The sequence below is a fragment of the Cyclopterus lumpus genome, chromosome 11 (assembly GCF_009769545.1).
Source record: "Cyclopterus lumpus isolate fCycLum1 chromosome 11, fCycLum1.pri, whole genome shotgun sequence".
NCBI lineage: Eukaryota > Metazoa > Chordata > Actinopteri > Perciformes > Cyclopteridae > Cyclopterus > Cyclopterus lumpus.
Window position 1 is genome coordinate 5,145,048 of NC_046976.1, and position 19,020 is coordinate 5,164,067.

The 19,020-nt window shown below is 44.8% G+C and overlaps 1 protein-coding gene across 5 annotated transcripts in view; it reads left to right on the plus strand.

The window, feature by feature from the left end:
- The window catches only part of LOC117738732 (ephrin type-A receptor 7-like), a 135,423-nt gene that overhangs the window by 97,058 nt on the left and 19,345 nt on the right, over positions 1 to 19,020 (plus strand). For 2 of the 5 annotated variants that reach the window (XM_034544816.1, XM_034544814.1), the window contains exons 4-6: positions 8,700 to 8,824; positions 11,039 to 11,223; positions 13,292 to 13,384. In XM_034544816.1, coding sequence (XP_034400707.1) covers positions 8,700 to 8,824; positions 11,039 to 11,223; positions 13,292 to 13,384 — 403 coding nt within the window. Of the gene's footprint in view, positions 1 to 8,699; positions 8,825 to 11,038; positions 11,343 to 13,275; positions 13,385 to 19,020 lie in introns of all 5 variants that reach the window. The other 3 variants (XM_034544817.1, XM_034544815.1, XM_034544813.1) reach the window with 2 other exon arrangements.

Sequence of the window (19,020 nt, forward strand, 5' to 3'; positions counted from 1 at the left end):
CAGCACACGTTGCTGCCTCGATCGAATAGTATTTCTGTTGTTGCTGTGTTATTGTGTGACGAACTAACCTTTTTAAATCACTAACGTCTCAGAATAATACACACAAACTTACCAATTTAGGCAGGTGAGGAGCAACCGTTGTGTTCTGCAAGGTAAATTAATTTTTACTTGATACCTCATATTAATAATAATAATGTACACTTTATTGATCCCACAGTGGGGAAATACTTCTCTGCATTTGACCCGTCCATAGTTAATACTTAGTTATTAAGTATTAAGGATCAGTGGGCTGCAGTGAAGCGCCCGGGGAGCAACTGGGGGTTCAGTGTCTTGCTCAAGGACACTTCAACATGCAGCTATGGGGAGAGCGGGGTTCGAACCGTGTACCTTCTGGTTGCAAGACGACCAGTCTACCCCATGATCTACAGCCGATCCAGGACAATACTGCAACAACAACAACAACAAAAAACAACAACCTTTTAAGCAAAAGATCTCTGTACTTCCTCCAGCACTGCATTCTCCAAACCTATAGTATGCACTATATTATCTTTCTATCTCTCTGTCAACATGTTTGACTTGCACTATGTGTCGGGCATAAAAGAAAGGAGATGTAGAGACGTGAGCGTTGTGTGTGTGCATGCATCTGAGAGAGGCAGATAGAGCTTTCTTCACCTTCTCAGCCAATCTCCTTAGGTCAGCCGCGCATGTGTGTGTGTGTGTGTGTGTGTGTATGTGTGTGGCCTGTGTTTGTATTTGTTAGAGGCTCCGGGCCGAGTCTGTCTGGCTTGACGGACGTGTCGTGATCAGACCATGCCTCTGCCTTGAGGCTAAAGCACACTGGCCCCGAAGAGTGTTCAGAATCAGTCAGTGAGCAGCTGTCAAGAGCAGTTTAAGCAAGTCGTCCCTCTCCCTTGGTGGGAGTGTGGGATGCCAGATTTGACAGATTTTTTTAAAGCGCCAAAGTACGAGCCGTCAGGTAACATGTGTTTTCTTATTTATTTATTTACATATACAGCAGGTCCTCACCCGACAACCTCTCATCTAACTTAAATTGCGTGCATGTTCAGAAATGCGTTGCCTTTTGCATTGGAAGCCGCCATCCGGGACCTGGTGTTTTTGCACAGCTGCATTATGTTGATCGAGCCCTTTTGAATGTGCCGTGCAGCGAGAGGCTCTTTGTCTCGCTCGCTTGTTCGCTCCCCGTTCCGGCCTTTTTCTCTCTCGCCCACCCGCCAACTGACTGACACATTTAATCATTCCATAACCGAGATTCTCCTCTCCGTTGCACAAATACACACATGCACACACATGCACGCACGCCTAGATGGATCCAGCCTCTGCAACATATAATCTTGCGGTTTAGATGGAAATGTGCCTGATCCAGGTGTCTTCCCTGCACCATTCCTCCCCCTCACAGACAAAAAGCAAAGCTTGTGCGTGTGTGTCGCACCTACACGAGCCTCCTTCTGATAATACCCACAGATAATACCCTTAATAATTGTGTGTCCATTTGTGCATTTGGAGGCGTCCAGGTGGTTGGATGCGGATGGGGGCAGATTAGACCGAGTGGCGGGTGGTGGGGGAGGTAGCCAGATAGCGCTCCACTGCTGGGGCAGGGCGATAGCCACAGATGAACGGCAAGACGCGTTGCAAGATAGTGAGACCTGGGTGGGGTAGCTGCTCTGGTATACAGCATCATTTAGATTAGGGTGCAATCACATGCATGCACACATGGCCACCTGGTGAATCGGGAAGTAAAAGATCCGGAGACTTTGAACAGAACAGTTTGGAACCTTCCAAATGTTTTTAAATGCCAGCTGACTTCTTGTGAAAGGTGATAAAAGCTGTTCTTTTATGCCTTAATAGGTAGACTTAAAGCTACTGTAGAAACTGTATGTAGTGTCACTGTTTAGTTTTTAAATCTGAAGCAGGGTCATTCTTTGTTGTTAGTGATTTCGTGGCGACAGCTAGATGTATTTCTGCAATCCCCCGTCTTTCTTCTGACATCAGAGAGCTGCTGATAACCTGTGTGCTTCTAATTCAGTCAGTGCAAGGAATGCATTGCTTTATGATTACCACCTGAGAGGAAGCTGCAGTATATATCCGCATAGATAATAGTTGAAAGTGTGCAGCAGTGGATTCTGGCTTCGGGTTATCAAGTGTCTGTCAGCAGGGTTTTTTGAATACTTACAATCTCAGTGGAATCCGGCAAGGAACGACAGTAATTGCATTGATACATAACTCATTTCCTGATAAGCTTTTCTTTTTTTTTATGGTGGACCGAAAAGCTTAACACACTGCAAATGAAGAAATGTTAGCTTTTCGTTTATCATTTGACTGCCAATTCAAACAAATGTATAGCGGCACAGGCAAAGTTATCTAAATGGTATTATCGTATTCCAATTGGAGATAAGTTAAGTTAATTTAAGTCTTTAGTCTTGTCATGAAGTTGATGTTTTCCGTGGTTCGGGAAGTTTTCATCTATGGGAAGTTGATATTTACGTGTGGGAAGTTGATGTTTACGTGTGTGGGAAGTTAATGTATATGTGTGGGAAGTTAATGTATACGTGTGTGGGAAGTTAATGTATACGTGTGTGGGAAGTTGATGTTTACGTGTGTGGGAAGTTAATGTATCTGTGTGTGGGAAGTTGATGTTTATGTGTGTTGGAAGTTGACGTTTACGTGTGGGAAGTTAATGTATCTGTGTGTGGGAAGTTGATGTTTATGTGTGTTGGAAGTTGACGTTTACGTGTGGGAAGTTAATGTATCTGTGAGTGGGAAGTTGACGTTTACGTGTGTGGAAAGATGACGTTTACGTGTGGGAAGTTGACGTTTACGTGCGTGGGAAGTTAATGTATCTGTATGTTGGAAGTTGATGTTTTCATCTGTGGGAAGTTGATGTTTAGGTCTGTGGGAAGTTGATGTTTACGTGTGGTGGAAGTTGATGTTTTCGTAGTTCGGGAAGTTGATGTTTTCGTAGCTTGGGAAGTTGATGTTTTCATGTGTCGGGAAGTTGATGTTTTCGTAGTTCGGGAAGTTGATGTTTTCATGTGTCGAGAAGTTGATGCTTTCGTGTGCAGTCAAGTTGGTGAAGACATTTCTTCCGTTGCTTGTGCATTTGCTGTGCTTTAAGCTCTCTCGGCGACCGTAGTTTTTACATTGATCAAAACACACGTTCCTGTCAAGTTATGATGTATGAAAATACTTACAAAAGTGAACCACCCAACTTCTCAGCCGTTTGAAACTTTAAAGTTTTTATTAATCTCATGCACATGTAAATGCACGCTCCACTGGGATTTTGGAACCACTGACAGAAATGCTTGTGGCAGTAGATAGGTGTATTGAATGCCCCGGGGACAGCCGAACCAAAAGAAACTAAATGCTCCCACTCCGCCGCTGTCAGTCACTATCCGTTTAACCCCAGGTGCAGTGCCCAGAGGGAACAACGCTCTTGCTTCCCATTAACCATTTGAATAGGAAGAGGCCTGACAGATACAGCTCTCTCAAACCTCCCCCGCCTATGCGACTTATTGCTACACGCTCTCCACCGTCTTGTCCTTCTCATTCCGAACGCGCGTGCAAACCTCTCGCTCTTTAATATGCGAAGGCACACGGGAGTGCATAGAAGTTGCATGCGAGGCGAACGTTGTGAGTAGTAGAACAATGCAACCCCCTGCTGAGAAGATGGATGTCATCTCAGCAGAGGCACAAACGGGGCCCGCGGGGAACAGCGGATTCCCCTGAGAACTGAGACGGGGAGACGGCGAGAGAGAGAGGACCCATAGAAGTGAGGAAGAGGCTAGACGAGGGGGGGGGGGGGGGGGGGGGGGTGGAGTACAAATGACTGTGAGATGTTCAGCCCCGCTTGTGCCGACGCCCCTGGGGAGAGCAGCTCCTCTTGCCTGTCTCCTTTGATAACGACACAGAGATGCCAGTTGCACCTCAGCTGCACACAGATGGATGCAAGAGCCTCCAGCAGGGGCTGCCATTTCGTGCCACAGTCTATTTGTGGTTCTACCTGCCATGAGAGACCCGAGCGTCAAGCTGCCACATAAACTACAAGGGTGTAGAAATGTACCCTCAGTTTGTATTCAACAAATATATTCACGAACAGAGTGGGAATCTATAAACACCTAATTGATACCCAGCCCTGGCCTGTGCTCACAGCCTATGGCGGTTTAAGTACTGAGAGGCCCAGCTGTGCACTGCATGTTTGCCATTTTGTGCCAAACTCCGTCCATTATACTTCCCTCATGCATCACTTTTTCGCTCTCATCGTAGCATCCCTTTGAAAGCATCATTATCTCTGATATTGGTATACAGCAAAGCCTCCATACCAGATCTTATCAGGAGCTGTATGTCTTAGTGACGAGTGCCTATCAGTGTGTCTGCCATTTGATTTCGGCTGTATGATGAGGCTTTGAAATTGTCTTCTGCGTACTGCCAGAGCTCTCATTGCCCACAAGGCCCTACACACTCCTATATTACTTGCGAAAATCATTGTGCAATTGTGTGTGTTTTTTTTCTGTCCGCGCGTGTACTTGTGTGAGTACAAAAGCCATTTCAGACGGGAGTCGGCATCGATTTCTTCCTCTCAAGTACAAATGCCAAAACCAACACTACCCGCCATTTGCTGCCATACACAGTGTGTGTGTGTGTGTGTGTTGAAGTGGTGGGCGCACAGTATCTGCACTCATGCCAGCTGAACGTGTCAGTATGTCTTGGAAGCTATTATGTCCACAAAGTAACCATTCCTCCGTGCTTGTCTCCATATTCCTCACAGATACACAAATTGTTTTCGAAATGTGGAAAAGGGAAAGGCAAATTCTGACAGAAATGCAGTTGATGGTCCCAAAAAGATTGAACCTTTCTCATCATTCTCTGGGTCTTCTCGTCCCCGGAAGACATTTTCGAGATGACACAGTGCATATATATATATATATATATATATATATACGTTGTCACTCTCTGCCAGGAGATTATGTATTCGGTGAGTGTACATACCGCTGGACGCATCGACCTAATGTTTGTGCTCATTTATAACAATCATAGCTTGTATTTATTCAATCAAACATTACAGCACTGGTTGTTGCAGACAATCCAGACATAGATCTGCAGTCATCTGAGTGCACTTTGCTAAAGCAGCTACAAAAGCCTGAGGAAAGGTCCTGCATCATATTTATTATGCCCTGTTGCAGACTGCATCATATACACATACAGTATTTTTATAGTGGACGGTTTAGACATTTTAACAGTTCGGACACTTCTCATTCGTTTGCAACGCACGTTTGAACCCACTTCTTTTTAGCTGCAGAGGTAGAAACAATCTCTTTAACCGGCATATCACCTTTGTCTTTGAGCCTTCAGGTGTGTGTGTGTGTGTGTGTGTGTGTGTGTGTGTGTGTGTGTGTGTGTGTGTGTGTGTGTGTGTTACTTGTTTCGTACACGTCGGATTGAGCCGTTATGTTTGGTCGGTCTGGAGACCGGCACCAGACTTCTGCATAATTTAGCACAGAAGGAAGGGCGAAAAAAAAAAAAGAAGAAGCAAACAATAGCCTGCAGACGGCTAGTGGACACTGAGTTCTTGGTTGAGTGTGCTCTCTTTGTGTTGGGGCTTTGAGAAAGGTGGGGCGTCGGTTAGAACGCTCTCTTTCATCGGAGCCAGTGGCTGCCTCTCATGTACTGTGTGAGTAATTGCTTTATTTTTCTAATGAGCCAGGCTTTATTTTATTTCCTCTATATAATGAATGCCTGGATATTAATTAATCACTCTGTATAACCTCTCTGCGAGTGTTTATTTACTTCCCTGCATGCTGTACTTTAGCATCTGTCCTTCTCCTTCAGTGCCGCTCTGTATCGGTCGTTATGTTGCATTATGGGGGGTTATTACAATGACTTGATGCCTCAGAGCAAAATTATTTACCCTTTCAAAATTACATAAATTGGCAATATAAGTATTTTTTTTAACTATTCATTTTGTTCACGTTCATTGAGTTTGTGTGTTTTAGAGCTTTTAAAAAATCTAACAAATCCAACATTGTGGGGAAACTTCAAACAAAACCAGTTATCTTCTGAGGTTGCATGTTGTACCTCATTGCAATGTATCACGATATTATGTGTGTGTGTGTGTGTGTGTGTGTGTGTGTGTGTGTGTGTGTATACTATTTTGGCTATTTTATTTCTGCTTTTATGTCAATTATAATGGGCACCAAACTTTATTTATCTTGTCCGAAGATCAGAGAAATGCAAAACAAAAGCAAAAGACAAATGTGAAAATACCTTCGTTCAGCCTAGTTAGGTGTTGAGTCAATATTTAGTGCAAATGTTTTTTCCTTCATTTTTTATTTTTTGTATAAAAAATGACAATGACGACTATCTGCAAAGGCTCATGGTCATTGAATCTAATTGGTTTATGATGATTATTTTTGAATCAAAATGTCATGTAGAATTGTTAACCTGCCCACAAAATACATTGTTTAAAAAAGTATCTTCCTATTTTATTTTTTTTAGAACACAGCTACTATTCGATTGTGCTCAAATTGAGAGACAATCACACGCTAACAAACATACACACACGCTGGTTTATTATACTGCCTGGGATTTCTTCCAGTTTGAGTGGACGGACATAAAATGCACTGATGGACGCCACGATACGTACATTCACAGAAGTCACGATGACGAATAGATAATACCTGTATTTTCCGACATAAAAAACCCAGACGGATAGAGATGGCCACACAGTGAGAGGCGGATCTCAGAGTGTGGCTTTGATCCGCTGCCTAAAATGACTGTATTATCCCACTGTTGGAGAGGAGGACTGAAGGAGCTGCACATATGCTTTGTGTGTCTCTCTCTGTGTGTGTGTGTGTGTGTGTGTGTGTGTGTGTGTGTGTGTGTGTGTGTGTGTGTGTGTGTGTGTGTGTGTGTGTGTGTGTGTGTGTGTCTGCCTGCGTGGAGCACTTGTGTGTGCTCCCATGGTTTCGCTCGTGTGAGTGACAGGCACAACATATTCATTAGAGTGGCTGTTTTCATAGAGGACAGAAATGAATTGACGGTTAAAGGTCAGGAAAAGAGATGAGCAAGGAAGAGCAGCCGTCAACTGATGAGGTGACCGGGGGGAATAGAAAACAAACGGTAACGGAATCGGGGACAGAAAGAAATGGAAATAAATTAGGAAAAGAGGGCAATTGAGTGCCGTAGAAAATCCTGAGGTAATAAATAATGAAATAAAGGTAGTAGATTACAACGAATTACTAAATAAATTATGGAATGGAAAAAATTACGCATCCTCTTACTTGAATTTAGCAGTTCAACTGTCCGTTAAATCTTAATAATTTAATTGATATGTATGTAATCAGTTATTATATTCTGTTTTGTTGATTATTGTTTAGTTTGATCAAATTTGAATATTTTTTCTCATATGCTCTGTAACCATATAATCTTTTGATGTGAAAAAACACATGCACACCCACCCACAAATCATAAAATACAGTCTATATGCCCCCCCTCGTGCTGCAATAACTGTGCGCCCAAAATATTGTGCGGTGTGTTGCAGCAGAATGCAAGATCATCTAGTACAATAAAAGATGACAGGAAACACCCCTTACACTAAGCCCCTGCCACTAGATTGAACCCTAATGGCCCTGATGACAGCGCCCCTCACCAACATGAAGGCCTTTTCACTAAGCTAACTGCACCCCTTTGTTTTTGTAGTGTTTTTGAGTGACGTCCCATTTTGCTACTTCATTATACATGACATAAATTGGCACTTAAGCAAGAGTGGGTGGTGCTTGCCGAGTATCATACCTTGGGCTGCCTGTCACTTGTTGATAGGGAAACAAAGAACTGGGCTTTTCCCCCAGTAATTACGTTGTTTGCTTGGCGAGGCCCACGCCATCTAAATATGGAAGGTTTAGCGCCGCAATATCCATCTTCAATTTTGCTCCCTCCGTTCCGATCAATAGGAGATGAAAATATCTGTCAGGCTCAATTACACCGCGGCTCCTCTAGATTGAGTCAGAAAAAAGGTTCTGGGGGGTTTTCAGCCTAATTGCAGAGACTCTGAGAGGCAACGGGGCGTCCAGATAAAGAGCTTCTCCAACCGTGAGTCTCGTGTCGATACAGACCTGTCAGTCAATCCATATCTTTGTTGATCTATTGTCGGTCCGACGCACACACACACACACACACACACACACACACTCACACACACACACACACACATACTCACACACACACACACACACACACACACTCACACACACACACACACACACACACACACACTCACACACACACACACACACACACACACACTCACACTCTCAGACAAAGAACGTACGGAGCGCTTTTCCATTCATGGAGTGCGATGAAGGTGTCTGCTCTGACACAGATCAGCTTCAATAATGAATGCGTTACCTACTTCTGTCCTTGTTCATTCACTCTCTTGCTTCCTTGCCTCTCTTTACAACCTTGTTGGACTTCCCCAGACGGCCTCTTCTTCTTCTTTTGTTCCCTCACCTCAGATGGGCTTACATACATGTATTTATCTTTCTGCCAATGTCCTTCTTGAAAGACATTTTGTAGCATTCCTCGGTCGCTTTGTGTGAAAACTGGAAATACAAGGAGAGTAAAAGACTGTTTGTGATGCCCCAAACTTATATCTCTGTCTCTCTCTCTCCTCCTCCTCCTCTTTGTAGCCCCATCTCTGATCAGTGAGCTGCGAGCGGAGAAGATCGAGCAGAAGAGCATAACGTTGGTGTGGAGGGAGCCTTCGTACCCCAACGTCAGCCGCGCTGAATACGAGGTCAAGTACTATGAGAAGGTAAACCCACTGGTTCATCAGAGTCGGTCCACATCAGAGTTTTTCACTGCTGCTTTTTAACAAAACTTGGTATCCATCCCGTTGCCTTCTCCAAAAACACCTCTTGGACCGAAAGGGTCTTCCCGTTAGTCGGTTACCGAAAGCTTGTTGACGTCTCATTGTGTAGAGATTGTCCAGATTGGTGGATCGTACATTTCTTAAGCTGTTAAAATACGTCCCTCAAATGTTTTTTATTTGTATTTACTGATAGAGAACGACGGCTGTAACAAAGAAGTGCGTGGCATCCTCGCCCTAAAACAAAGGTGTTTGTTATATCCTTGAACTAATGTCTCATTTTGAATAGTTTCAATGGAGCCATTGATCAAAGTGAATGAGCTCGTCTGTATTGCATAAACTTTCCTTCATGAATACAACTTTGTGTGGGGTGAATTTTAGAAATGATAAAGTCCCTCCTTTTTTGATAAGTTAAAAAATAATTGTCGAGAAACGGCTTAAAAAGCCTCGTATTATTTTAGTGATTTTCAAGGACCAAATAATGTAGAACCCAGAGTCCATATCACTGCCACATTTTCTTTTGCTTTCATGGATAACCACCTGATTGCGCTCAGTTAACGTAGCACTTTGTCATATTCCGGCCGCCCCGGCAACAAGCCATAATCTTCACAGTAAATCTGTCGTGCACGTAAATCACAGCTGTCGCATTCGCACTTCTTCATTTTCATACGTTGCATTTTCTGGCAAACGCCAGGCCTTTTGTATTTGCCGGTGTCACACTCGCGCCCGTTTTTCACACCCTCCTCCTCTTCTATAAGCTTCACCATATTTAATAAAGCCCTGCGCCTCACCGCTCTACTCCCACTGATTTAGAAGGAACAAAATCGGGGGAAGATTTAGAGGAGGCATGGGCGAGAAGAGAAGGAGAGATAACAAGAGGTATACGGTCGAGCGCTTTGGAAGAGCGAGGTTCCTGTGTGATAACCGAGGGAGAGAAAAGGTTAGAGAGAGGTGTTAGGGACAGATGACTCGGTGGAACGAGGCTTGTAAGAGCAGAGCGATGGAGAGAAATGAAATGGGGAGGCTGGATGGAGGAGAAAAGCAGAACGAGGGAGGCAGACGAATGGAGAGAGAGCGAGGGAGAGAGTAAAGGATAGATGGAGAATAACTGACAGTGAGACAGGAAAATTGGTGACAGGCCATGAAATGAAAAGGTAATACAACTACACTGCAGCAAAGAGCCTATTAAAGTATGAAGTATGGCTTTGCTTAGTCAGTGTGTAGCCTTTCTCTTCCTCCTTTTTTGTTTTTGTCCTTTTATTTACGGGCCCCACATCTACCGCTATCTCTAAAATCCCTCATTTTAAAAAGCGCGTTTTAATCTGGATCGCGCGCCGCCGCCGATGGCCAGCGATGGCCGTCATCCGATGGCGACCGGCGATGATTCACTCCCCGTTTACCCGTAACTCGAGACAGCAAGGTGTCATCGCTGACTCGGTTGTTGTTTTTGCCCTCCCACCAATCGTCCCCTCTCTGTGTCACGTATCGCTACATTGGCTCACTCCATTAGGAAGCAGCTGCCAGTCACTTTTCTCAGTGAGTCTCCCTCTCGTTTCTGCACGCCTCTCTCACGCTCTCTGACGTTCGTTCTGCTTTCTTCGTGCCGCGCTATTCTTGAAGCAATAAAGGGTGAAAAAAAATAAAATAATAATAATCGGATTCATCATCAAAGCTCAAATTGGAGTGGTCTCACTTGACGCGCGGAGGCAAAGATAGGAGCGACGGATCGCAGCGGAGCGAACACAAACGTATCAGACAGCGAGTGGCGTAATGGCGTTGATGCGTCGTCTGTTCTCCGACCCCGACGTGTCCACTTGTGTGAGTGAGTCATTCTCACTGGAGAGAAACAAACGAGTGACTTCTTCTCTGATTTATTTTCTACGCATCTCTCGAATGAATAGAGACGTGCTTTTATTACCGTCTTTACCGTTTACTTGTTATCGTATTAATTCCAAAGTGCTTCCAACTCCTGGCAAACTGTCTGGAAACCTTTGACTGGCTCTTTGAAAACACTGTTCAACAAGTGAAACATTACCAAAGCCCGGTGTCGCACGGCTCCCCAGCACCGCATACTGCGCCATGGAAGGGAACAAGGCATCTCACGAATGGATTCCACCTACTCGTCTCACTTCTCCTCCTGTTCCTTTTCTGTCTCCGCAGGAACAAAAGGATCAGAGTTATTCTACTGTGAAGACGGCCGCCACACGGATCAGTGTCAACAACCTCAAACCGGGCACCACATATGTCTTCCTCATCCGCCCTTTCTCCACACCGGCCCCCTCCTCACCCCTGTCCACCTCCCCTCTATCCTCCTCCTCTGCGTCGTCCTCGGCCACTTCCTCGTCGTCCTCCTCCTCTTCGTCGGCGTCCTCCTCTTCGTCGTCGTCGTCCTCCTCCTCCTCTCCGCCACCCATCGACTACGGAGCGTACAGCGCTCCCCTGGAGCTGCAGACTCTTGGCGAGTGTGAGCAGCTTTTCTACGCCTCCCCCCTTTCTCCTCCTCACTTTCTCTTCACTCCTTCCTCTCAGCACCGCCGGGCAGCTTGGGATAACATGGGGGGTGGGTGGGGGGGGGGGGGGGGGTTGTTCAGGCACCTGGCCAGCCCACACAATAAAGCTTGCTGCTAGAGTGAGAGATGGGAAGTCGGGGATGGGGATGTGACTGCCTGAGATTATGTGTGAACATGCTACATTTTACCAGTAAGCTGTGAAATGCTTCTTCTTTGTGCGACTTGATACCGTGTCCCTTGTGTCAAGTCACCTCGGGGTCTGGTTGGGACTCTGTGTGTGTATGTGTGTGTGTGTGTGTGTGTGTGTGTGTGTGTGTGTGTGTGTGTGTGTGTGTGTTATTTATGTGCTAGTGGGTTTCAATCCCTGTACTTCTCACGAATCCTTGGTTTTAAAAATGTTTTAGTTACCCAGGAAAAGGGATTTGTTCACATCGCAACTCGCCTGAGACCACTATCTTGTACAGTTGGCTAAAGACCAGCTCTACCAAAGATTATTTATTCCTTTTTTTTAAGGGGGTCTCGCATTTCTTTGTTTTGCTTCGGGGTTAGGGCTCTTAGTTGCCGGATAACTTTTTTTGTTTTTGGACGATGCATATTCAGTTTGCTTCGTTCGCCTCAGGCTGGAGTCAAATGAGTGATGACGTGACACACGTTCACAAGGCAGAAACACAGCAGCCTCTAGTGGCCGCATGCGAAACGCAGACATACGGACAGATTTGAAACAATATTCACTATGCAATCACATGATTGGGACATTAATCTGTTGAGTGAATAATGCATTAATCAGGTCTCGGGAGTTGTAGGTTGGCAGGTGCACAGCTACAATATACAAAGGGATAATAGAAAATAATATTCTGTTTTGTGTGTTCACATTGAGGGGCAGAAGATTAATAAATGAACATACTACTACACAGGATAGGATAGTATTGCGGATCTGTTCCAAGTAAAATTTTACAGCGGATGAAAAAAATATTAATCAGAATAATATATTATTTATATAAGTGATGACAAGGTCAACACAAATCAGAATGTTTAAACCAACATGACAAGCCGTGTTGCCATCTGCAAGTAGTATTACAGCATTATACTTTGCATTGCTCAACCACGTGGTGTCTTATATTATCGTGTACTTTCTGTTCCTTTGAGTCTTTAGTGTAGCACAGTGTGTATAAAGGCTATTCAAACAGTGTAATATAGTGGGGTCAAGTTTAATATTAATCATGTTGGGGGAGAGCGACTCTTTCGAAACCAGAAAAAGCATCAGTTCACCCTCCACTCTAATCGGTCCTGAAGGTCACCGCCTTATTATTTGATCTCATCTCCTGTTTTCGTTCGCAAATTAATAAACCGGCATGTCCTCACGCCTAAATGACAGAATGGGTTGTTTGCCCATGACGGCACCAGCGGCAGGCGGTTTTGGTATTAAAACGCATCGCAAACGTTGATGATTTGAAACGAAAAAACTTGTTTACTACTCGGTTAAGTTTAGGAAAAGATCATGGTTTGGATTATAACATGTTTGACATAAATTAAGTTAAGTACATAACGTAACATAAGTAAATGTAACATAAGTAAATGTATCTACGGAAGTTAAAGCAGGTCACGTGGGACACAAACGGCGGTATCCTGGGTGGAAGTCCTGTGTTTGTTTGACCGTAAATTAATATGTCTGTTACCTAAGAAATATTACATATGTAAGTTATGAAAGGGAAGTACTTTGGCTGCTTATAATTAAACTTAAAGAGGGGTTGTAATATGTTGCTTGCAAAGGGGACCTATGAAGCGTGTGTTCATAGTGTTTCTTTTGGAGGGGTGTTGCCCAGACAACCGTTGCACACCCCTTACAGTGTGCGTTTTTGTGTAACCAGTGTCTTTTGTCATTCCCAGTGGCGCTGGCATCCAGCGAACAGAATCCGGTGGTGATCATCGTTGTCGTGTCCGTGGCCGCCCTGATCATGCTGCTCTCCATGGGAGTTGGCCTGCTCATCTGGAGGAGGTAGACACTGAAACACACACACACACACACACACACACACGTGCACGCGCGCGTACAAACATGCTTTATCCACGATCCACTTCATCCATTCCATTTAGCTTCTAATTCCCTCAGCACATTACACAAACACACACTGACACGCTCGTGTGTGCAAACACCCGATCACGGACTCCATCGCGTATTCAGTCAACTGTCACATGATACTCCGTTATAATCCAGATTACAGTAATCCGGTGACAGGAGGAAAATCCCTCTGTGAAAGGAATCTGCCGCCGCGGCGAGAGAATGGCTGAAATTACACGATAACCAGTTACACTCGTCGTTTAATATGCAACATAAAGAAGTCGTCGCGATAATGGTGCCGTCGGGGGGGGGTCAGAGGCTTCTTTGATAATTTTCTTGGCGAGGAGTTCTTAGTTCTTTGCTATCTAATTAGTATTCGCACAGATAAGTGGGAATTGTGAAACGGCAAAGAAGATCCGAGAGGTTAAAGCAGTGTCACTTGCATAACAGCTGACGCATGGTTTACGCACCAATATAACTACTTTTTACAATAGGAGTGGACGGTCCAGATTCATTATTTCACTCCATTTATAAAAAAAGATCTTTCCAATCGAGAGGCAGCTAAAGCATTTTACTTAAAGCAAATGGCTGGAGTTGCATGTAACCACGGCCTCCTCCACTATTAATGTGACCTAAGTTTTCAACACACTGCTCGGTCTCATCAAATCAAGGATATGTATTTCATTTGGGAGAGTTTTGTGTTGGCAGGAAGTGGCCGTTGAGACTTCAGCAGGAAGGGCGAGGAGCTTAATTTCTTCATTAAGTGGCAGCACTTCCATTTTGGTAAATTTTTAGAACTGAATCGGTTTATTTTTTGGCATCATTGGGCAAGAATTCCATCACAACATTTGTAACCCAAGTGATCTGAGAGAAAAGTAGACTTCTGCACCTCCTCTTGACCAATAACAGGTCATTTCAGAGAGAGGGCGTCGCTGTTGGCAGATTTGCGTGACCGTCGTTTTCGGACGGTGAAATCCTGATTCAGCAGTGGACATTGCTATTCCTTTGGCTACGGTTAGCGGCAGGCTGAGAACGGTTAGCAGCATTTTTCCTCCATCTCTGGAACGCCGATATTGTGGCTAGCTAGAGCCTCCCAATGTGTGAGAATCACAACGTGTCACCTTAAAGGGGTTTACAGGCCCGTTAGTGTGCAAAGAAAAGCAGGTCAGCACTTATTAAGGCTAAACAGCCACACAATTTGTCTTCTTTCTGTTGGTAGAATTAGCTTTGGGGACAATTCAGTGGATAAACATTTACCCGTGTGACACAAATTCAAAAGTTTGTGTGCAAATCAGTGCAAGTAGTGGTAATGGAAAGCCTTTTGTCGGCCTTTTGCGTCAAGCATCGCATTAATGAAGTCGTCTTTGAGCTTTATGATCCTACTAAACCCCCCGAAATGTCACACACAATCGGATTATCAATCAACCACGTACTCGACGCGTTCCTCGTTTCAATGCGGCGCTGCCATTCGGCAGGAACTCTCCGGCGCTTTAATGCATGTTTTATTGTCTTGTTTATTGCACCGAGTATCTCTTGCCATATACTTGCACGTTTTTATTCAGCTGTGCAGATAAACGGGGTGAGAGTGCATTTCTGCTCGCCGTTCCAACCACTTTGCTCTCTGACTCATGTCCAATTCCATATTCTGCCAGCTCCCCTCACACACACCCACAAACACACACACACACACACACACGCATGCGCGCGCACAGACGTGCACACACACAATTACACAGTATGTGGTGTACACGCCATCACACATGCATGCACATACGTGGGGAGCACATATCTGCTACTCCCACACAGTTACACACATGGCCGGAAAACAATAGTTTTTTTTCTTCTTTTTTTCATTTTCCTTTGGCTGGCGTTCAACTGATATCTGCCCAGGGAGATTTTTTACCGGATACATTGCGAAAGCATTTGTTTGCATTCTCATGCTCTATAGACACAAACACACACACACACACACACACACACAGATCTGCATCGGCGCCAACTCTCATCCCGATGAAGCAAAGCAGGCCGATTCCACGGTCGCACCTACCTCCCTCGATAAAGAGGGGCTTGTGAAATAGAGACCGCTGGACCGATTCGACATAAACACAAACGGTCCGATGATGGAGCCAACCGGGTGTAGAAATTGGTTCTATTCACCACCAGGAGCCCCATACAGACCGGTGCTGTCAATCAAGCAACAGCACTGCAGTAGAAACACACACTCACACACACAGTAGTTAAACACACTGTTGCTTTGTGGGAAGGCAGCGTCACCCCCCTCGCGCACAGGCCAGTGATGAATAATAATGCGTATCTTTTCCCTCCTTTATTTCCATCGGTGCATTCATTGAGAGCGGTCCGCTTTGTTCATCCCTGCTGGACCATTAACTTGCTCGTCGTGTTTTTGCATAGAGACAAAGAGGCAACGGCGAGATGCCTCAATTACCGTGCGCCGGTGTTTTCGCAAAGACGGCCAGCTCCCCGGTCACAGCTGGAGGGGTCTTGGTTACATCGAACCGCCCGGCTCGCGCAGACGCATGCAAATGAGTCCCTCAGGGCGGGGGCGGTGTGGGGTGGGGGGGCACGCGGGCTTATGCACGGCTCACTTTTTAAATGGGAGGGTTTGTGTTCGGCGGCGGGGGGTTTGCTCTGCGTCTTTTGAAGCATTTCTCAGCCCTGTGTAGTCCAACACACACCGGCAGCTTGCTAGCGCCTTGTTTTCTCATGTAAATTTACGCGAGAGACAGAACGCACCGACGTCCTATTCTAAGCGGTAACGGCAGCCATCTTTGTTTTTCAGATTCCCCTCTTCAGCCAGTGCATCCAGGCTACGGTACTGACTTCCTATCTTATTTAGTTTGTCTTTTACTTGGGTCTCGTACCCGTGACAGTGGAAGAGAGGAAAGTTATTGAGGTATTACAGTGTCCAGACCTTTCCAAGGCACCAGTCTCAGCTTTATATTGATATAATATGAAACGGGGCTGAACGATTTAGAAGATATATCGAATTAGGACATGATTTGTACGTCAGCATTCTCCTTTTGATTGGAAAAACATCAAAGTTAATCGTGGTGGGATTTTTGCCTGTAGAATATGATGTGTAGACCAGGACGTCTCTGCAGCGTTGCAATATTTGATTTAAAATGGACACACATTCCGCCTTTAACGAATATTGCGCCCCTGCGTCTTTTTAAAAAAAATTATGCAGCAAAAAAGCTCCCCTGGTGAAACCATAGCTTGAGGGATTGGCTCTTCTGGCTCCAAATCAAGAGAAATAACACCCTAAGCCATCCGGTGCAGCTTCCTAAATTAGTTTCTTATACATCATACTACGATGCTACAGCTGCCACGTCCAACGTCTTATAATGTTGGGGAGGTTATTTTTGTCGCTCACCTTATGATGACACTTACTCGCACACACAAACACACACACGCGTGCGCAAACACAGAGTCCATTGGTGCCTGACAGACTTTGATGGAGCCAGAGTTCCAGGGCATTGCCCAAAACATTCTCCAGGAAGCCCAGGCTTGACTGGTCATCGTGGGGATTGTTTACTCTTCACCGGCCACACCGCCGAGCTTGTGTGTGTGTGTGTGTGTGTGTGTGTGCGTGCACGCGCGCGCGTGTGTGTGTGTGTCTTTTCTGCTCGAGTGTGTGGTGTGAATGTCTGCGTCTTGCGAGTGAGTAACACGATATCAGCAGGTGATGGAGAGGAGATCGGGAAGTAAGATAGAGGGTCATTTCAAGGGGCCATTGACTCTTGGCGACACAGGGAATAAAGAAAGAAAGAAAAGAAGCGAGGTTCGAAAAGGAGAAAGAATTGAGACGCAGCAAGAACGAGCCGGCCTGGAGGAAAGGTCTCGAGCACTGTGGTGTCGTTTCCTGCCTGTCTCGTACAGATCGGTGCTTCAATGTCAAGAACCCCCCTCACCAGCGGACGCAAGCTGTCAATCCAAAGGGCCTCTGTGTCAGTCTTGAAAGTATGTTCCCATTTATTATTCATCAGTCACAGATGAATAAGTGATTACTTTATTGTGATTGATACCTAAAACCTAAAAACTATAACCGCTTTACCTTTTTGACCAATAAAAGGGGGGGAATGCTTCAGCGTGGATCCCAGAAGTCCGTTTTGGAGGTGTTGCCGTGTTGGATCTTAGAAACCAGAGTCGTGTGAATGGATGAAATGTAATGAAATTCCCCCAATTTCCCATGGAGTTTGCCCCACATACCTTTTTAACGCTGGCCTTATTCGCGTCATCTAGGATTCCCTTCCCGCCCGTCTCACCTATTATGCATTTTTATTTCCATTTCATTTGAGAGGAGGAGATTTGGGGTATTGGAGAGGAGAGAGCAGGCAGTGAATAGGCTTCATTTACATAGCATCCCTTCACTTTTCTTTATTTCTGCTTTAATGTTCTTGAGCGAGTGGGCTCGTGCCTGTATTTGAGAAGAATTAGCAGAAAAAAATGTCCCATTGAGATGCACAGTGTATAAGTAGATGAGGCTAGTGCTAATTATGTCAGCCCAAACCATGGTGGCAACTTATTTTGTATTTTTTTTTCTTCTTTTTTTTTGTGGACGCAAACAAAAGTGACATAACACGACTTGCGTTAATTGTTTAATATTGCTATGCCGGGAAAATATGTTACGTTCTCGTTTTTTTGGTACATCTACCTGCGACATTAATTAGAATTATGCATCCAAAATGAAACGCTCTTTCAAATGTTCTCCAGAGCACAAAGGCTGAAACTAAGATGACAACTCTTGCCAAATATAACGTTTGATGAGGGTGAGCTCACTGTGACAAAATTTGGCCGCAAGTCTTCAGCGCTTTGGCGTCCGCACACTTCGTCCTGCCATCTGGTTCTTCAGAAGTGTGAAATTCAAATTGGTCCAGAGTTCTCGTCAAAAGCATCAAATTGGAAACCAATTTAGCGAAGCGATTTAAAAAAAAAACACACAAAGAACACAACAAAAAAAACGGCAGGCTATATTTTCAAAATAGAGAATAAATGTTTTCATAGTCTTCTTGGCAGCAGCCGTCATGTTCCACTGGTTAGGATGATTCGATTTGATAGAAAGGACTCTATTCATCAATCCAAAGTTGTGTTGACTGACCATCTTTTTCACTAAAAGAGAAGAGCCAGAATTGACATTGGCACTCCCCCCTCCCCTCCCTTGTTTTTTTTTTTCCCCAGCAGCGTCTGCTCGAGCTCCTCCAATGTAACTCCTGCTAGCGTGGTGCTGCTTTCGACCTCCTTCTCCACTCTTCCTCCTCCTCCTCCTCTTCTTTCTCCTCTTCTTCCCTTCACACAGCTGATGCCCAGGTACACTGGCATGCCTGCACTCCCCCCTTCCCTCCTCCCCCCAATCTTTCTTCTACTCTTCTCTTTTCCTCCCAGTTGTCCTTCCGTCCCTTCTCTGCGCTTCTCTTTCTTCTTCCTCAAGCTTCCTTGATAATAAGCCAAACCCAGTTCTCTTTTTCTTCTCTTTTTGTCGAGATGTTTGGCCAATTCTATATATATATATATATATATATATATATATATATATATATATATATATATATATA